The following is a 17,276-nucleotide window of genomic DNA, read 5'->3' on the forward strand; positions in this document are numbered from 1 at the left end:
ATCCGATCCGATGCGCGGTCCCGTGCGCATTGGATCAGAGCCGGAGGTCATACGTGCTGCACATGATCTCTGATTTGGCCCCTCCTCCCTGCAGCGGGGAATGGGGACCACATGCAGCTCAAAGGGTTGGAGCAATGTACGGCCACATTTAGTACATAGACCGCTAGATCTGTCGCTCAATTTGATCTCTGTAAATCCAAATGACCGTGACGGCTCGGAGAAACTTTCCTATAATGCGAGCGGAATGCGGTCACTAGGCCTACAAGCATTAGGTTAACTGCTATAGGTCACCAGTCACTAGGACGACACCTGGATAAGAAATTTTCATGTGTGGGTTGTTTTTTGTTTTTGTTTTAGAAAGCTGTTTTTTTCATACTGTTACTATCCAAGTGGGCATAGAGGTAGAATATAATAATGCCAGACGTATGGCGAGTGAATGGGTACACATCTGCGTCCATGCCAACATGAGATGGATAATGGGATAGTGAGGACAGGGGCAGTGACATGATGTGAGAAGGGAAATGGATTCAGCAGGAAGCCACAGACTGAGAGTTATATAGTGGGAGGAGCAGGGTCCCCTACAGCGCAGAATATAAGTGATGTGTAACTGAGGACGGGGCTGCAGGTAGCAATGAGGTGAGAGGAGGAAGAAAAAACATCAGACTTTTTTTTTTGCAATAAACTTTATTGATTTGCTTTTACAATAGAGCAGATCGGTGATTCTGTCCCATGCGTTGCCCATAGTGATCCTTAAAACATTATAGTCAGTGGTGGCCCCAGCGGCTCTTTCTTGTGCTTAATCTTTGGGTGTCCTAGGCATGTCGCTGCCACCTGGTGGTGACGCTGAGGGTGCCCAACAACATCTTGACTTTGTGCCAGTATTAAGGTGCTGGGATTAACCCCATGTGCAGCATTATATGTATATAGATGTGTGTATATTTCTATATAAAATAGTTTACGCCTTTACTAACAATACAACAACCTGCACTGTACCCAAGGACGACCTTGGTTGCAATCTGTGCGCCAGATCCCATACACTGTGTAACACATACACTCAATAAATAAACTCTGCCCTGTTCTCCTGGTTTGTGCAATAGGTCAGTCATTCCACATAAATAACACATACATATCCTGGTCACTGCTTCGTAAGACATGAGGAGTTCGGTTCTCTAGGGTAAGAGCCTCACATCTCGGTCTCTGCGAGGAGGCTTTCGCCAAGGCCGGACGTCAGGAGAACTCTGTGAGGTCCAGGAGCTGATAGAGAAGAGAGAAATACAGAACTACTGATCAATGGCGGCCGTGACCTGCTCCAACCTACACTCCCGTCACTACGCAACACACCTCCCCCTAACCTTCCTATGCAGCCCCTTATACATCACAATCCCTGCGCGGTCCACCCGTCCCCACCTCCATATCCGTCACTCCGCTAAGCATTCACATTCATCCATGCCCAGCTCCTCCCCCCCAACACTAACATTTATCCCTGCACACATTGATCCACCCAACACTAACATTTATCCCCCCCCCCACACACTTATCCCAGCACAATTGTCAAACCCCCAAACACTCGCATTGATCCCTTCACAGCACCCCCCCCAACACTCATATTTATCCCTGCACAGCCTTTACCCTGCCATCATTCACATTCATCCACGCACAGCTTCCCCACCCCCCCAACACTTACATCCATCCCTGGTCAGACTGTCGCCCCACCAACTCACATACATCCCTGCACAGCCGCCCCGACAACCGCATACATCCCTGCACAGCCACCCCGACAACCGCATACATCCCTGCACAGCCGCCCCGACAACCGCATACATCCCTGCACAGCCGCCCCGACAACCGCATACATCCCTGCACAGCCGCACCGACAACCGCATACATCCCTGCACAGCCACCCCGACAACCGCATACATCCCTGCACAGCCACCCCGACAACCGCATACATCCCTGCACAGCCACCCCGACAACCGCATACATCCCTGCACAGCCGCCCCGACAACCGCATACATCCCTGCACAGCCGCCCCAACAACCGCATACATCCCCTGCACAGCCGCCCCAACAACCGCATACATCCCTGCACAGCCGCCCCACCAACCGCATACATCCCTGCACAGCCGCCCCACCAACCGCATACATCCCTGCACAGCCGCCCCACCAACCGCATACATCCCTGCACAGCCGCCCCACCAACCGCATACATCCCTGCACAGCCGCCCCACCAACCGCATACATCCCTGCACAGCCGCCCCACCAACCGCATACATCCCTGCACAGCCGCCCCAACAACCGCATACATCCCTGCACAGCCGCCCCAACAACCGCATACATCCCTGCACAGCCGCCCCAACAACCGCATACATCCCTGCACAGTCTTCCCCCACCCCAACACTCATTCATCCATGCAGTTGTGGTATATTAGATATAAAATGTCTAGGCCAACAGTCATGAGGTCGACCGTGAATAGGTTGACAGGGTCCAAATTCAACAGTGAAAATGTCAACATGAGTTTTTCATGTTTTTTTGGTATCTATGTTCACATATGTCGACCGTCTGGGTGTACTGCATCCCCTCGCTACGCTCGCCATATTATTTTATTCTCCCTCCCTCGTACCCTACCACAGATGGTAGGGTATGAAATGCCTGTCGGCACATGTCGGCTCAAAATTTTGTTAAAAAATGCATGTCGACCTTATAACTGTGGACCTTATAAGTGTCGACCTAGAGTTCCAGGAACGCTTCCCCATCCTCCCTTACCTAGATCTTTCCTGTGTCCTCTCTCCCTGGCAGGGGGTTTTTGGCCTTCGCTGTCCTCCTCATCCTCCCCTTCGGAGAGCAGATCTGCTATCTGCTGCTGCAGATCCATACTGATCTTATTCTCGGAGAGTACGAGGGATTTCAGGGGGGTCGGGTAATTCTGGACCATGTCTAAGAGAATCTGCAGAGAGATGGGAGACACTGTGGTTCTGATCCAAAGAACGGCCACGTCTCATAGTGATGTCAGTAGGCAGAACAGGAACCTGCTTTCAAGCTGTACAAACACTGGACCAGATGTATAAAGGCAAAGCTTCAGAGGGTGATAAAGTGGCGAGGGATAAACCACCAGCCAACAGCTCCTACCTGCCATGTTACAGGCTGGGTTTGAAAAATGATAGCTAGGAACTGATTGGCTGGTTGTTTATCACTCTCTACCAATTCCCCTGCAGGGCACCACCTGACCTCCCCTGCAGGGCACCACCTGACCTCCCCTGCAGGGCACCAACTGACCTCCCCTGCAGGGCACCACCTGACCTGGGAGTGTCCGTGACCCAGGTTGTAACTAGGCCTAGCCGACGGACAGTGGTCCTGCTTCAGTTGCGGTCACAATGCTGATGCAGCTGCAATGCTTCTCAGTTATGGAACTGCCATGCTAAGCCGGTGTGGCAGCTGCCCACACGTGCCCGCTGTGTTTCACTTGAAGTCCAGTAGGCCGTGGCCGGAACCTGTTCTGCAGGATAGATGCACAAGACAATGCAATGTCAGGCAGATGAGGGCGTACCTGCGCAGACTGGTTGCTGAGTCCGGTTCCTTCCAAATCCAGGACTTCCAGAGTGCGACTCGATGCTACACACACAGCCAACATGGATGCAATGTGATCCCCTGCACAAATACAACAACACAATTATATACAGGCAGTGTGATCCCCTGCACAGATACACAACACAATTATATACAGGCAGTGCGATCCCCTGCACAGATACACAACACAATTATATACAGGCAGTGCGATCCCCTGCACAGATACACAACACAATGATATACAGGCAGTGCGATCACCTACACAGATACACAACACAATGATATACAGGCAGTGCGATCCCCTGCACAAATACACAACACAATGGTATACAGGCAGTGCGATCCCCTGCACAGATACACAACACAATGGTATACAGGCAGTGTGATCCCCTGCACAGATACACAACACAATGATATACAGGCAGTGTGATCCCCTGCACAGATACACAACACAATTATATACAGGCAGTGCAATCCCCTGCACAAATACAACACCATGATATACAGGCAGTGTGATCCCCTGCACAGATACACAGCACAATGATATACGGGCAGTGCGATCACCTGCACAGATACACAGCACAATGATATACAGGCAGTGCGATCACCTGCACAGATACACAGCACAATGATATACGGGTAGTGTGATCCCCTGCACAGATACACAACACAATGATATACTGGCAGTGTGATCCCCTGCACAGATACACAACACAATGATATACAGGCAGTGCGATCCCCTGCACAGATACACAACACAATGATATACAGGCAGTGCGATCCCCTGCACAGATACACAACACAATGATATACGGGCAGTGCGATCCCCTGCACAGATACACAGCACAATGATGTACGGGCAGTGTGATCCCCTGCACAAATACACAACACAATGATATACAGGCAGTGCGATCCCCTGCACAAATACAGCACAATGATATACAGGCAGTGTGATCCCCTGCACAGATACACAGCACAATGATATACAGGTAGTGTGATCCCCTGCACAGATACACATCACAATGATATACAGGTAGTGTGATCCCCTGCACAGATACACAACACAATGATATACGGGCAGTGCGAACACCTGCACAGATACACAGCACAATGATATACGGGCAGTGTGATCCCCTGCACAAATACAGCACAATGATATACGGGCAGTGTGATCCCCTGCACAGATACACAGCACAATGATATACGGGCAGTGTGATCCCCTGCACAGATACACAACACAATGATATACAGGCAGTGCGATCCCCTGCACAGATACACAACACAATGATATACAGGCAGTGCGATCCCCTGCACAGATACACAACACAATGATATACAGGCAGTGCGATCCCCTGCACAGATACACATCACAATGATATACACTGCCAGGCAGTGCGATCCCCTGCACAGATACACAACACAATGATATACAGGCAGTGCGATCCCCTGCACAGATACACAACACAATGATATACAGGCAGTGCGATCCCCTGCACAGACACACAACACAATGATATACAGGCAGTGCAATCCCTTGCACAGATATAGATATAGCTCTTGACAAAGGTGGATGCCCCACCGAAACAGGACTGTTGGGCTCACTGGGCTGCAGTATGGATGACAGGTTGTGGTTCCTACTTTGAATGAATGGATGCCTCACAAAGATAAGTTATACCTGTATCCAGTTATGTTTAAGAATCCAATATGCTGCCATGTGCTCTTGAATCTTTCTTTTTTGAATATATAACAAGTTTTTGAACATGTGCTACTGGTATGAGGATCTTCCTCCTTTCCAGTGAAGGTTAGCTTGTACATCATTTCTATGTGATCAGCACCCTCAAATCAAGTTGGACAATGTGCGGTTTTTCTCTCTCAAGTCTGTCTATATATATATATATATATATATATATATATATATATATATATATATATATATATATATATATATATAAATTATACTGCATAAATTGTCTGTTAAAGATAGGCAGATCCTGCAAGTATCTGCAGCATCAGATTCCCATCACAATGGCCAGAAGCCTAAGCTTGCTCAGACTGGCTGTCGGAACCTCTCTGTCTGCCCGGCCCAGGACACCTGTGTCTGAAGACATAGACCCTGGGCTCAGCACACCTACAAAATGGGGTGTGTATAATCTGGACCTAATTCTACGCAAAGCAACCTCCGCATAGGTACAACCACAGTATAATAGTCACAGTGTGTGGTCATTACACACAATCATTCACACAATGACACAAAGAGAAAGATCTGCACTCACCGAGCGGGTTGTAGTCCAGGTTTAGGGTCCGTAGCTGGGAACTGTGGGCTACAGCGATAGCCAGACGAGCCCACCCAGTGCATGAAACGGACGGATTCGCTGAGAGCGTCAGATCCCGCAGACCTGTACCAACAACAATTACCAAGGTGAGACAGACTGGCGTCACACTATTCACACAGCTCTGCAGGGGCGGATCCAGGAGAAAATGACAGGGGGCAGTGGTGCCAGTGTACATGCTAAGAGAGCGGTGAGAGAGGGCGAAAAATAGGCCCTGGCATTTAAAGTACACAGGCCCACCTTGGCGACAAAAGGGAAGGATGTAGTTGGCCACTCAAAAGGGGGCGTGTCTGAGCTTAGTGTACCACACCATATACAACTTCTACATATTATGCAACAAAACACTTGCCCCCATTATACTTGCCCCTTACACATAATGCCACATGGATTGAGACAAAATTCACAATATGCTCCATAAACAGGGGTATTGTGCGCCAAAGGCGCACATTAAAAATTTACACCATAATGCCCATTACATGTTAAGCCACACACCATAATGTCCATTACGTATTATGCCAAACACCATAATGTCTATTAAAAATTATGCTACATAAGTGCTGCTTACCTATGCCAAGGGTTCCATGCTCGTTATCATGTGGGATTACATGCTCATTGCCAAGGGGGAATACATGCTCGCGGTAACTGGGGGACAGCCATTGACAGCCGGGCAGAGAGCAGGGGGCTGCCAGGCTGTATTCAGAGCACTGCAGGTCCCAGCTATTTGAAATAATGCCCCTTTCACACCAGAAAATGCATGGACTTACCCTGGAATATGGTCCCTGGATCATGCAGGGCCACTCCCGGCTGGCCCCTTTTACACCTGCATTTTCTGGTGTGAGGAGGAGAGAAATACAGACATATATACATGTATTACATGTGTCCCCTCACTCTCAGGACACATGTAATACAGTCAGTCCTGGTGTCCACTCACTCTCAGGACACGTGTAATACAGACAGTCCTGGTGTCCCCTCACTCTCAGCACACATGTTATACAGTCAGTCCCGGTGTCCCCTCACTCTCAGGACACATGTAATACAGACAGTCCCGGTGTCCCCTGACTCTCAGGACACATGTTATACAGTCAGTCCCAGTGTCCCCTCACTCTCAGGACACATGTAATACAGACAGTCCCGGTGTCCCCTCACTCTCAGCACACGTGTAATACAGACAGTCCCGATGTCCCCTCACTCTCAGGACACGTGTAATGCAGACAGTCCCGGTGTCCCCTCACTCTCAGCACACATGTTATACAGTCAGTCCCGGTGTCCCCTCACTCTCAGGACACATGTAATACAGACAGTCCCGGTGTCCCCTCACTCTCAGGACACGTGTAATACAGACAGTCCTGGCGTCCCCTCACTCTCAGGACACGTGTAATACAGACAGTCCCGGCGTCCCCTCACTCTCAGGACACGTGTAATACAGACAGTCCCGATGTCCCCTCACTCTCAGGACACGTGTAATACAGACAGTCCCGGTGTCCCCTCACTCTCAGGACACGTGTAATACAGACAGTCCCGGTGTCCCCTCACTCTCAGGACACATGTAATACAGACAGTCCCGGTGTCCCCTCACTCTCAGGACACATGTAATACAGACAGTCCCGGTGTCCCCTCACTCTCAGGACACGTGTAATACAGACAGTCCCGGCGTCCCCTCACTCTCAGGACACGTGTAATACAGACAGTCCCGGCGTCCCCTCACTCTCAGGACACGTGTAATACAGACAGTCCCGGCGTCCCCTCACTCTCAGGACACATGTAATACAGACAGTCCCGGCGTCCCCTCACTCTCAGGACACATGTAAGACAGACAGTCACGGCGTCCCCTCACTCTCAGCACACGTGTTATACAGTCAGTCCCGGCGTCCCCTCACTCTCAGGACACGTGTAATACAGACAGTCCTGGCGTCCCCTCACTCTCAGGACACGTGTAATACAGACAGTCCCGGCGTCCCCTCACTCTCAGGACACGTGTAATACAGACAGTCCCGGCGTCCCCTCACTCTCAGGACACGTGTAATACAGACAGTCCCGGCATCCCCTCACTCTCAGGACACGTGTAATACAGACAGTCCCGGCGCCCCCTCACTCTCAGGACACGTGTAATACAGACAGTCCCGGCGTCCCCTCACTCTCAGGACACGTGTAATACAGACAGTCCCGGCGTCCCCTCACTTTCAGGACACGTGTAATACAGACAGTCCCGGCGTCCCCTCACTCTCAGGACACGTGTAATACAGACAGTCCCGGTGTCCCCTCACTCTCAGGACATGTGTAATACAGACAGTCCCGGCGTCCCCTCACTCTCAGGACACGTGTAATACAGACAGTCCCGGCGTCCCCTCACTCTCAGGACACGTGTGATACAGACAGTCCCGGCGTCCCCTCACTCTCAGGACACGTGTAATACAGACAGTCCCGGCGTCCCCTCACTCTCAGCACACATGGGCGCAATGCATTGTTGTATTGAGTGCAGTTTCATTATGGTTTCTCTGTTTATTATATGTCCTTACGATAACATTGTTTTTTTAAATATTGTATGATGATATTTGCATACATGTATGTGTACATGTATGCATCACTTTATTTCAGTTTATTCAAATTCTTTCATAGTAAATGGGAGGACGATGACTTGCTTGCTGCAGGTGATGGTCCTTCCTACCCCTTGCCCATGCTAAGACCATGTTGTGTATAATGAGGTAATATAATGTACAGTGCTGCCTTTCCCTTATGATATTGTTTAATAATAAAGACTAAATCCATCATATTAAGCTGCCCGTCCGCTTCTCCTTTCCTTATACAGTACATACGATACTGCATATGAGCAGAACAGAGGGAAGTTCAGGCTTTCCAGCTCTTCTTCCTGCCCCAAATATACAATAACATTACAATATTGGCTAAAGGGAATGTTTGTCGGTATGCCGCCATATAGATGGCTTTCCTTATGTCAACAGTAATGATGTCAACATGATTAAAATGTCAGTTTCTTAAATCTAGATGGAATACGTGTGCGCTATATAAATAACTGGTAATGAATGAATAATAATCTAGAAAAAATCAACATACCTCCCAACTTTAAAGCGTTCAGATTCGGGACACCCGCATGTGTCCCCAAAAAGGGGGGTTATTTTGTGAAAAGGAGTTGTGGGGTTGTGAAGCCGTGCTCCTGTTTTACCGCTGGGGGCATAACCAGCGCGCTCTGAGAGTTCCCGCAAGCCTCGAGCAGGAAGTGGGACCATAATGGCATTTTGTATGCAATTACAGGTATATGACCCTGGGTGGTTATTATTATTGTGTAGAGTTGGTATCCGATCGATGGGTCAACTTTGTCTAGGTTGATAATGACAAGGCTGACATAGACAAACAGTTGACCCAAGAAAAAGGTTGACATAAGTTTTTTTGCAAATTTTTTGGGACTTTATAATACTCTACCAACTACGTGGATTACAATTGGGACAGGTAAAGCATGTTGAGCACAGCGGTAGCAGGAGCAACGCAACTTGGAGAGGATGTGGTACACAAATTCACATGATGAAGTCTACAAAAACGTGGAAAAACTCAATTTGGCCAAAACAGAGATACTTTGATGAGGCCTCATGGCTTACTCTTATCTTAGCAAATATATGTAATTAAGTGTGGCAGGAACATCATATTTCCCCATGAGGGTAATGAGGGTAATGTTGAAGATCTGACCAGAGAAGCAGTAGGAAAATTTGATCCAGTCCAGGTTTCCTAAACTGCTGTGATCAAGGTTTGACTGATTAGCAGCACCTGTGGCTTCCTGTTATATGTGTATCCAGGGCAGGAGGTCATTGCTCCCAATGCTGAAAAGCAGCTGGGTGATAGGACGGTAATGTAATATTACATTAGGTGCTTTGCAGTGTACCCTGACTGTGACATTTGTGGGATACCCTGCAATGCTGTAACCTTGTTTGCCGTGCTGTTAACGCTAAACAATATATTAACAATATGTTAACAATAAGCATAATATGAATAACAATACCAATAACGATGCGGTCCCGTCCCCCCCCTCATGATCCGATCACGTGATGGATCAAATAAATCATGCTGCCTGTTATTATTTTTATTATGTGTGCTGTTGGTGACCCAGGGAGGTTGGTTCTGTATTCCCTCAGAGTGACCATCTGTAGAGTTCTCTGAAGTTAAATTGTCAGATACAGTTGGAGCCCCTGTCAACTTTGTTCCTTAGGTCGTGGCTCACCATGGCTAGCCATGACTATCCTATTGTTCTCAGCAGCAAAACAATACATAGAACAATACAGTAGGGGATTAGCATAGTCATCCTATTACTCACTTAATCCAATCAACAGGCTAAATGAGGAGGGCTCCATCTGTAAAATCTGAGACCCCTCATAAACCAGATTGGGGGTTAGATCATCATGGTCCAGAAGAGAGGTCAGAGATTTTCTCCCTCCTCCAGTTCAGATCTCTTATAAGTCTTGGATGTTGCATTTTGCTGGGTAAGGAATGTATACAAATCACTTCAAAGCAGTGATCCAATCCTTCATGTAAGAGGATCATTTATTTAGGGACATTTATTAGTGTCCAGCAGGGAAGTGGTCAAAATCCCAAAGGTGGGGGACGGAATCTGCAGGTATATTTAAACGCTTCTGCCTATAGCTGTTGGTACTTCTTAGGGGATCAGCACACTGGCTGGAAGCGACCCGAATGTTTCATGTGAAGCCCCTCACTACAGAATCAGTACTCGTGTGTAAGATACAGTTCTGTCATTTTTTTTAATTCCCTTTTATTTTTGAGTTGTATTTCTTCTGTGTGCACTTTTAAAATCTTTGTAATCATCTTTGTAACCATTTTTATCACTAAAGCTCTGAAGTATTTCTTGGAATACATCATACATAATTCCAGTTCTGAATTTGTGTTCTGAGGACTTAAGCCAAAAGAGAGCGGTTAACGTTACAACCTTTTTATATATATATATACTAGGTGATTCATTGCGCCCTACGGGCGCTCTTCACACCGTCGTAAGGGGCTGCGCCCCCTTAATTTGTGAACATTTGTATATGAGAAATATGGTTAGAATTGTATGATAGATGCCTGTATTGCAACTTGAGTTATAGGTGAAATGTGTTAAATAGAGAGCATATGATTTGGAAGGGGTGTGTATTGTTTTGTTTAATTAAAAAGCGGTTACACAGTAAGATGTACATTGATAGTGTGGATGGTACAGTGACATTTGTGGGTGGGGGTGCTGTGTGTGCATGTTGTTTAGGTGTGTGTGTGCAATAGTATAGTAGGGTGTTTCTGAGTCAGCGGCTCCCCACTGGCGGAGGTCACAATACAGGAAAACAGGAGGCTGGGTAGTGATAGGGGTGTGTGGGCATAAGGGGGAATAAAGAGGCGGGTGGGAGATACTGTGCAGCTTCTGCCAGTGGGTGAGGGTCCAGCGTGGCAGTACAGGAGTACAGGATGGTGGCCCTGAGTCAGTGTCTCCTCCTACTGGGTGGGAGTTCGGGTGCATGAGAGCAGGAGGCTGGGCTATGAGGCGTGATAGGGGTATGTGGGCAACACAGCGTCAGCGACTCCCCAGTGGTGGAAGTTAGGGTTCAGGAGAGCAGGAAGCTGGGTAGTTAAAGGGGTGTGTGGGCATACGGGGGACTAAAGAGGAGGGTGGGGGACACTGTGCAGCTTCTGCCAGTGGGTGAGGGTCCAGCGTGGCAGCACAGGAGTACAGGACGGTGGCCCTGAGTCAGTGTCTCCTCCTACTGGGTGGGAGTTAGGGTGCATGAGAGCAGGAGGCTGGGCTATGAGGCATGATAGGGGCATGTGGGCAAAACAGCGTCAGCGACTCCCCAGTGGTGGAAGTTACGGTTCAGGAGAGCAGGAAGCTGGGTAGTGATAGGGGTGTGTGAGTATACGGGGGACTAAAGAGGGGCTTAGGGGTGCCGTGAATTGCGGGAGGGGCGCGGGGGGTGCTGTGAATCAAGGGAGGGGGGTGCAGGTGTCGGCGAATCGCGGGAGAGGGCGGGGGTCCGCAAAGCGTGGGAGGGGGCGTGAATTGCGCGAGGGGGGGTTGCGAATCGCGGGAGGGGGTTGCGCGGGGGGTCCGTGAATTGCGGGAGGGGGGGGGCACGGGGCGCGATGAATCACCTAGTTGGTTATATATTCTTGTAGAAGGATGGTAGGATGTTGCTGTCATTCAGAATGCATTTACATAAACAGTAATAGTAGCAGTAATTGGTTGATGATGTGTAGGTTGACGTGCACATAGTTCATAGTTGTCACTGGAAAAAAATTGCTACAAGAAAAAATCAACACAGAAAGTTCAACACATGTAAATGTTGACATAAGTGTGGCACTTCATCGGTGTCCATGTCGACACATGAGAATGAATATGAAAACATTAAAAAAAGAAAAATAAATCTTCAAAAACTCATGTCAACCTTTTTCATTGTCGACCATAGCCGTGCCAGTGTTTTGCATGTGCCATTTAATCCTGGGGTTGCCGTGAATCGCGCGCGGGGGTGGGGGAGGGAGGAGGTGAGGGGTGTCCGCGAATCACGGGAGGAGGGGTCGTGGGTGGATGCCGCGAATTGCCGGAGGGGGGGGGGTCGCCGGGGGGGGGGGGGGGGTGTGGGTGCCGCGAATTGTGGGAGGGGGGGGGGGGCGCGGGGGGTTGCAGTGAATCGCGGGAGGGTGGGTCGCGAGGGCGGGGGGTTGCCGCAATGACAGGAGGGGGATCAGGGGTGGGGAATCGCGGTAGGGGGGGTCGTGGGGGGCATCGTGAACCGCGGGAGGGGGGGCCCAGGGGGTTGGCGCGAATCGTGGGAGGGGGGGTCGCGGGGTGCCGCGAATCGCAGGAGGGGGGGTGTGTCACGGGGTGGGGCCGTGAATCGCGGGAGTCACCGGGGGTGCCGCGAATTGCGGGGGGTGTGCTGCAAATCGCGGGAGGGGGGTCGCGGGGGGTGCCGCGAATTGCCACAAGAAAAAATCAACACAGAAAGGTCAACACATGTAAATGTTGACATAAGTGTGGCACTTCATTGGTGTCCATGTCGACACATGAGAATAATTATGAAAACATTGAAAAAGTGAAAAATAAATCTTGTCAACCTTTTTCATTGTCGACCATAGCCATGTCAGTGTTTTGCATGTGCCATTTAATCGTGGGGATGCCGTAAATGGGGGGGGGGAGGGAGGGAGGGAGGTGCATACCTCCCAACATGACCCTCTCCAGGAGGGACACATTGCTCTGTTTCTGGACTTTCTTCTTAATTTATGGATTACCATCACCTGTGCTTAAACACCTTTCTTATCAATTACCCTGTTTAAAACAGGTGATGACAATCATAAATTAAGATGGAAGTCCACAACCCAGCGTTACAGCTCCAGACACACTTTGAGTGACAGATGTAGCCAAATATATAAGAGATATATATCGCATTGTGTGGTCAGGTGCAAGCAAGGCGTACCTTGCGCAATTTTGAAGCGCTAAATCATGCTTTGCTGGTGGTGGCGTACCTCATAGAGGGGACTCGTGAGTCCAAAGTGAACCCCAGTCACGGCCGGAGCTGCTCAGGTTGACGTATCTGGAGGAGCGACCGGTGGGTTTGTGACACAGCTCAATGTTGACTATGGGAGGTATTCAAGCCAGGAATCCAACTGTCGGAATGACCCAACAATTGAGATCCTGGACATTTTCGCTGGCTTCCGAAATGATCTCAACAGTCGTTCTTCAATGTTCCGACTGTTGAGTGTAAGTCACTGAAAGTCCGCGGATCAACGAAAACTGCACCATTTTGAGGAAAGACTGCAGCTGATTGGACAATCCACTGCTGTTTCTGACAATACAGACCCGCCTTGATACAAAGGTGAGTCTGTACCAGACGAGACCCGGCCAGGATTTAAAACTGAACTGCCGATATTTTCACTGTCGGAAATATCGGCATAGATTGAATGCCTCCTATACTGTCAAAATATGTATGTCAGTGGAGGCCGGTGACCTCACTGAAAGAAATTGTTATCTATGTCATTCAGTATGTATGCTCTAGATCATTCGCCTGGGAGTTCAAGGGATATCGTTGATGACATCCTTCGTAGATGATATTGTATAGTGTGTCCCAAACTTGAGAGGTCTGGAAAGCTGTCTCTGCACAGAAGAAGCTGGTCCCATGAAACATGGACTCTAGTTATAGCTCTAGTAGTTCACTCATTGGAATCATTTTCAAGAGAATGAGCTGCAAATAGCAACGAATGAGTATAAACGCTCAGCCTGTGCTCCACAAAAAAGAGACATAATTGCTGCAGGGGGGAAGGCAGGTAGGGTAGGTGCCAGCTTAAAGCAAGAGGGAAGATAAGGTGAAGAACAAAAGGTAAATGGCCCCTCCCCAGTGGATAGGCCATACTTAAGGAAGGGGGAGGATGGGGGTCATTACACTCAGAAGCAACCCCAGCAAGGATCATCCAGCAGCAAGAAATGGAACCAGAAATTATGCTAAGTATCTATTTATTTACAAGTATTCCTTCTTATTATTTTACTTAATCTCCTATTCGGCACCCTGCCACCCTCTATAGTCGGCTGTCACAAACTCCCAATGTATGTTATGAATTCAATAGTCAATGCAGCATACACAGGTTCTGGTTCTGCCTGGTCACAGTGGTTCTGGTTCTGCCTGGTCACAGAGGTTCTGGTTCTGCCTGGTCACAGTGGGAATGATTACCTTTGCTGCTCTCTTATTATGCATCTGTCCTCTCTCAGTAATACCACATACTGTTTGGGCAACTTTCCCCTAAGGAATAAAGGCACCTTATAGGGTTTGTACACCAATTACCTAACAGTACAGCTGGGATTCAGTGCAGGAGTAGTTCAATGCTGCTTAATAGGAGGTTACTACAAGGGGCAAGGCCAAAATATAAGTACTTTATATATATAAGGGATTTAAGATTATACTCCCTGCAACCTTTAGCAAAGCAGCAGAGAATTAGGCCCAATGGAGACAAGCAAGTTTAAAACAAGTCTCATGATCTCCCCCCCCCCCCTTAATGAAATTACTGAGGGCTTGTTTACATGACATAGCAGGGGGGATTTTCTTTGATAGAGATGATATCGCCTTTCACCCTGCATCTACTCCTCCCAACATGAACCACGAACCAGGCTGCCTAGCAATGGAAAACAAATGCATAGTTTTGTACAGATAAATGGTGGAAAAACTGAATTGTTTTTTCAGTAACATAATATAATATTGCGTAGCAGCGTTATGAAGATACGGCTAATCAATAATGTAAGAGGCAGAATGCAAATATGGGAATGCGTGGTTGCAAGTGTATATTTATAATGTTAATATAATGCAATATAAGGCAGGAGAATTAATATGGTGGCACATTTTTCAGCGTGCAAGGCATCATAGCATTATAATATACAGTATTAGAAAGATGTCGCTGAATGGGGGAATGATATATTGTATCAGGTTAAATTAAGCTGCATTCAGAAGTATAACATGGTGTTGCATACAAAATAGAAACTTCATTGTTACATGTTATATGTACAATCATAATGGTAGTACATGATATCAATAAGTGAATTCATTATGTTTGTGCATGTTAAGCATTTTACTTCAGTATTAGACTGAATGTTCAAATATTCTCGGTAAAGCGCTGCGCAATATGTAATGGGTATTATTAATAAGGGCACAGGGATGGAACCATAGTTCTGATAGCAACTAAGTTTGCGGTACATGCATGGCCGTCGCATGGAAGAAATATTACTGATGCTGGGTGCAAAGGTAGATGGATCCTTTAACAGATAAGGCAAAATAAATAAGTAAATAAATAAAAATGGGTGTACGCATAACGTTCCCTCCAAGTCTAGCTGTTGTTAGCCAGTTTGTTTTATCTCTGTTTACAATTGTAAAGCGCAATGGAATCTGCTGCGCTATATAAGACACTGTAACGGAATCTGCTGCGCTATATTAGAATCTGATAATAAATCAATAAATAAACTGCACAGTACAGGTAACTGCTCAGTGCGCATTAGCTTGCCAATTAGGAGGAATGTGCTGGAAATTCTGACATGGAATAAGCAAAGCACAATAATTATAAGAAAAGCTGTGTCATTTTATGTAACTTGGGTAGTAAACCATCATAGCTGCAATAATGACAGGGATCAGAAGAATGCAAGCAGACATATGCGCAGTGCACCTGCCAGCAATGTCGTGGCTAAATCTTCTAACCTTTATGCAAATACGAGGGATAACAGCCCCTTCGACAACATGCTAGCAGTTTAACAACCCCAATTTTCATTAGGAAATTGGGTTCTCTGTTTAAGCTTAGTACAAGTTCTCTATCATGGTCATTTAGAACAAAGGTAATGAACTATTTACTGAACAAGCTTAGTGAAGTGTCTAATGCCAATGGGGCTTAAGGGGACGTTACAAATTCCATGGGGGTAGTTATCGGCGCAAATTCAGTCACTTGTATATGGATAGAGGCAGTTTAAGAAACGGAAAAAGGAGAATGCATGGAGGTGGCATTATAGGATTATTGCTCAGGTTTGGGAGGCTGCATGGTCCAACGTATTTACACACAGTACAAACTAACATGTTTTATGTCACCTCGCAATGCAACCCTTCTTCTTCCACATGCAGATGCCTAATGATCGGAGGAGGCGGGCAGGCTGATGACCTGGACGGACACTGTGCTACGACAATGCAGAAAGCGTAGTATGCAAAAGTACTCTTCCTTGACAGGAAGGAGGGGTGAAGCTAGCATGGCCATTCATGGGGCCCCAGGAAAGAACAAGTTAAGGCCAGCATGGAGGAGGTATGAGGTACCCGGCATGCAGGCAAGAGGAGGGTCTGCTACTGGAGCTGTCCCCAATAATGCTTCACATACAACAGCACATACAGCACCAGGGGCCAGTACTGCAAATACAGGCACGCATGCAGACACTGCGGCAAAGGGCACCCAGCAAAGGAATGCTACAAGAGATCAGGGGGTTACACAGTGCCTAAAACAGAATGAGATCAGCGCAATAAGTAAGGCAGCAACCCCGATACAACTAAAAACATGCAAAAATGGCTAGGATGGTACCACAACAAAGAAGATGCAGAGTTTCTGGAAAAGGAACCCACTTTACAGCAGCTAGTAGTGTCCCCCTTGGGGGGTAGTACCAAAAAAGACGCCTGGAAAATTCATATAAATACAGCACATGTCATAGCCCACAGGAGGGTCGGTAAACGATACTATAGAAAAACAGCAGTGCAGCGTGGCTTACCAGTCTTTTGAGGACGTGCTCAAAATAGTGCGCAGCTGCGGGGAAGTGGCCCTTATGGGGAAGATAGATATCGAATCAGCATTCAGGCTCCTTCTGCTTCACCCCCAGAGTCAAAGATTCATGGGCCTC

The 17,276-nt window shown here is 47.8% G+C and overlaps 1 protein-coding gene across 1 annotated transcript in view; it reads right to left on the reverse strand.

Moving 5' to 3' along the window:
• Positions 1-673: 673 nt before the first annotated feature.
• Positions 674-17,276, reverse strand: part of LRRC73 (leucine rich repeat containing 73) — a 28,299-nt gene continuing 11,696 nt past the window's right edge. The window contains exons 4-7 of the mRNA XM_083175365.1: positions 5,837-5,959; positions 3,544-3,644; positions 2,763-2,943; positions 674-1,254 (exon numbers count right to left, since the gene is read on the reverse strand). Coding sequence (XP_083031491.1) covers positions 1,184-1,254; positions 2,763-2,943; positions 3,544-3,644; positions 5,837-5,959 — 476 coding nt within the window. The 3' untranslated portion in view covers positions 674-1,183. The remainder of the gene's footprint in view (positions 1,255-2,762; positions 2,944-3,543; positions 3,645-5,836; positions 5,960-17,276) is intronic.

This window comes from Crinia signifera, chromosome 3 (assembly GCF_055691185.1).
Source record: "Crinia signifera chromosome 3, ASM5569118v1, whole genome shotgun sequence".
Taxonomy (NCBI): domain Eukaryota; kingdom Metazoa; phylum Chordata; class Amphibia; order Anura; family Myobatrachidae; genus Crinia; species Crinia signifera.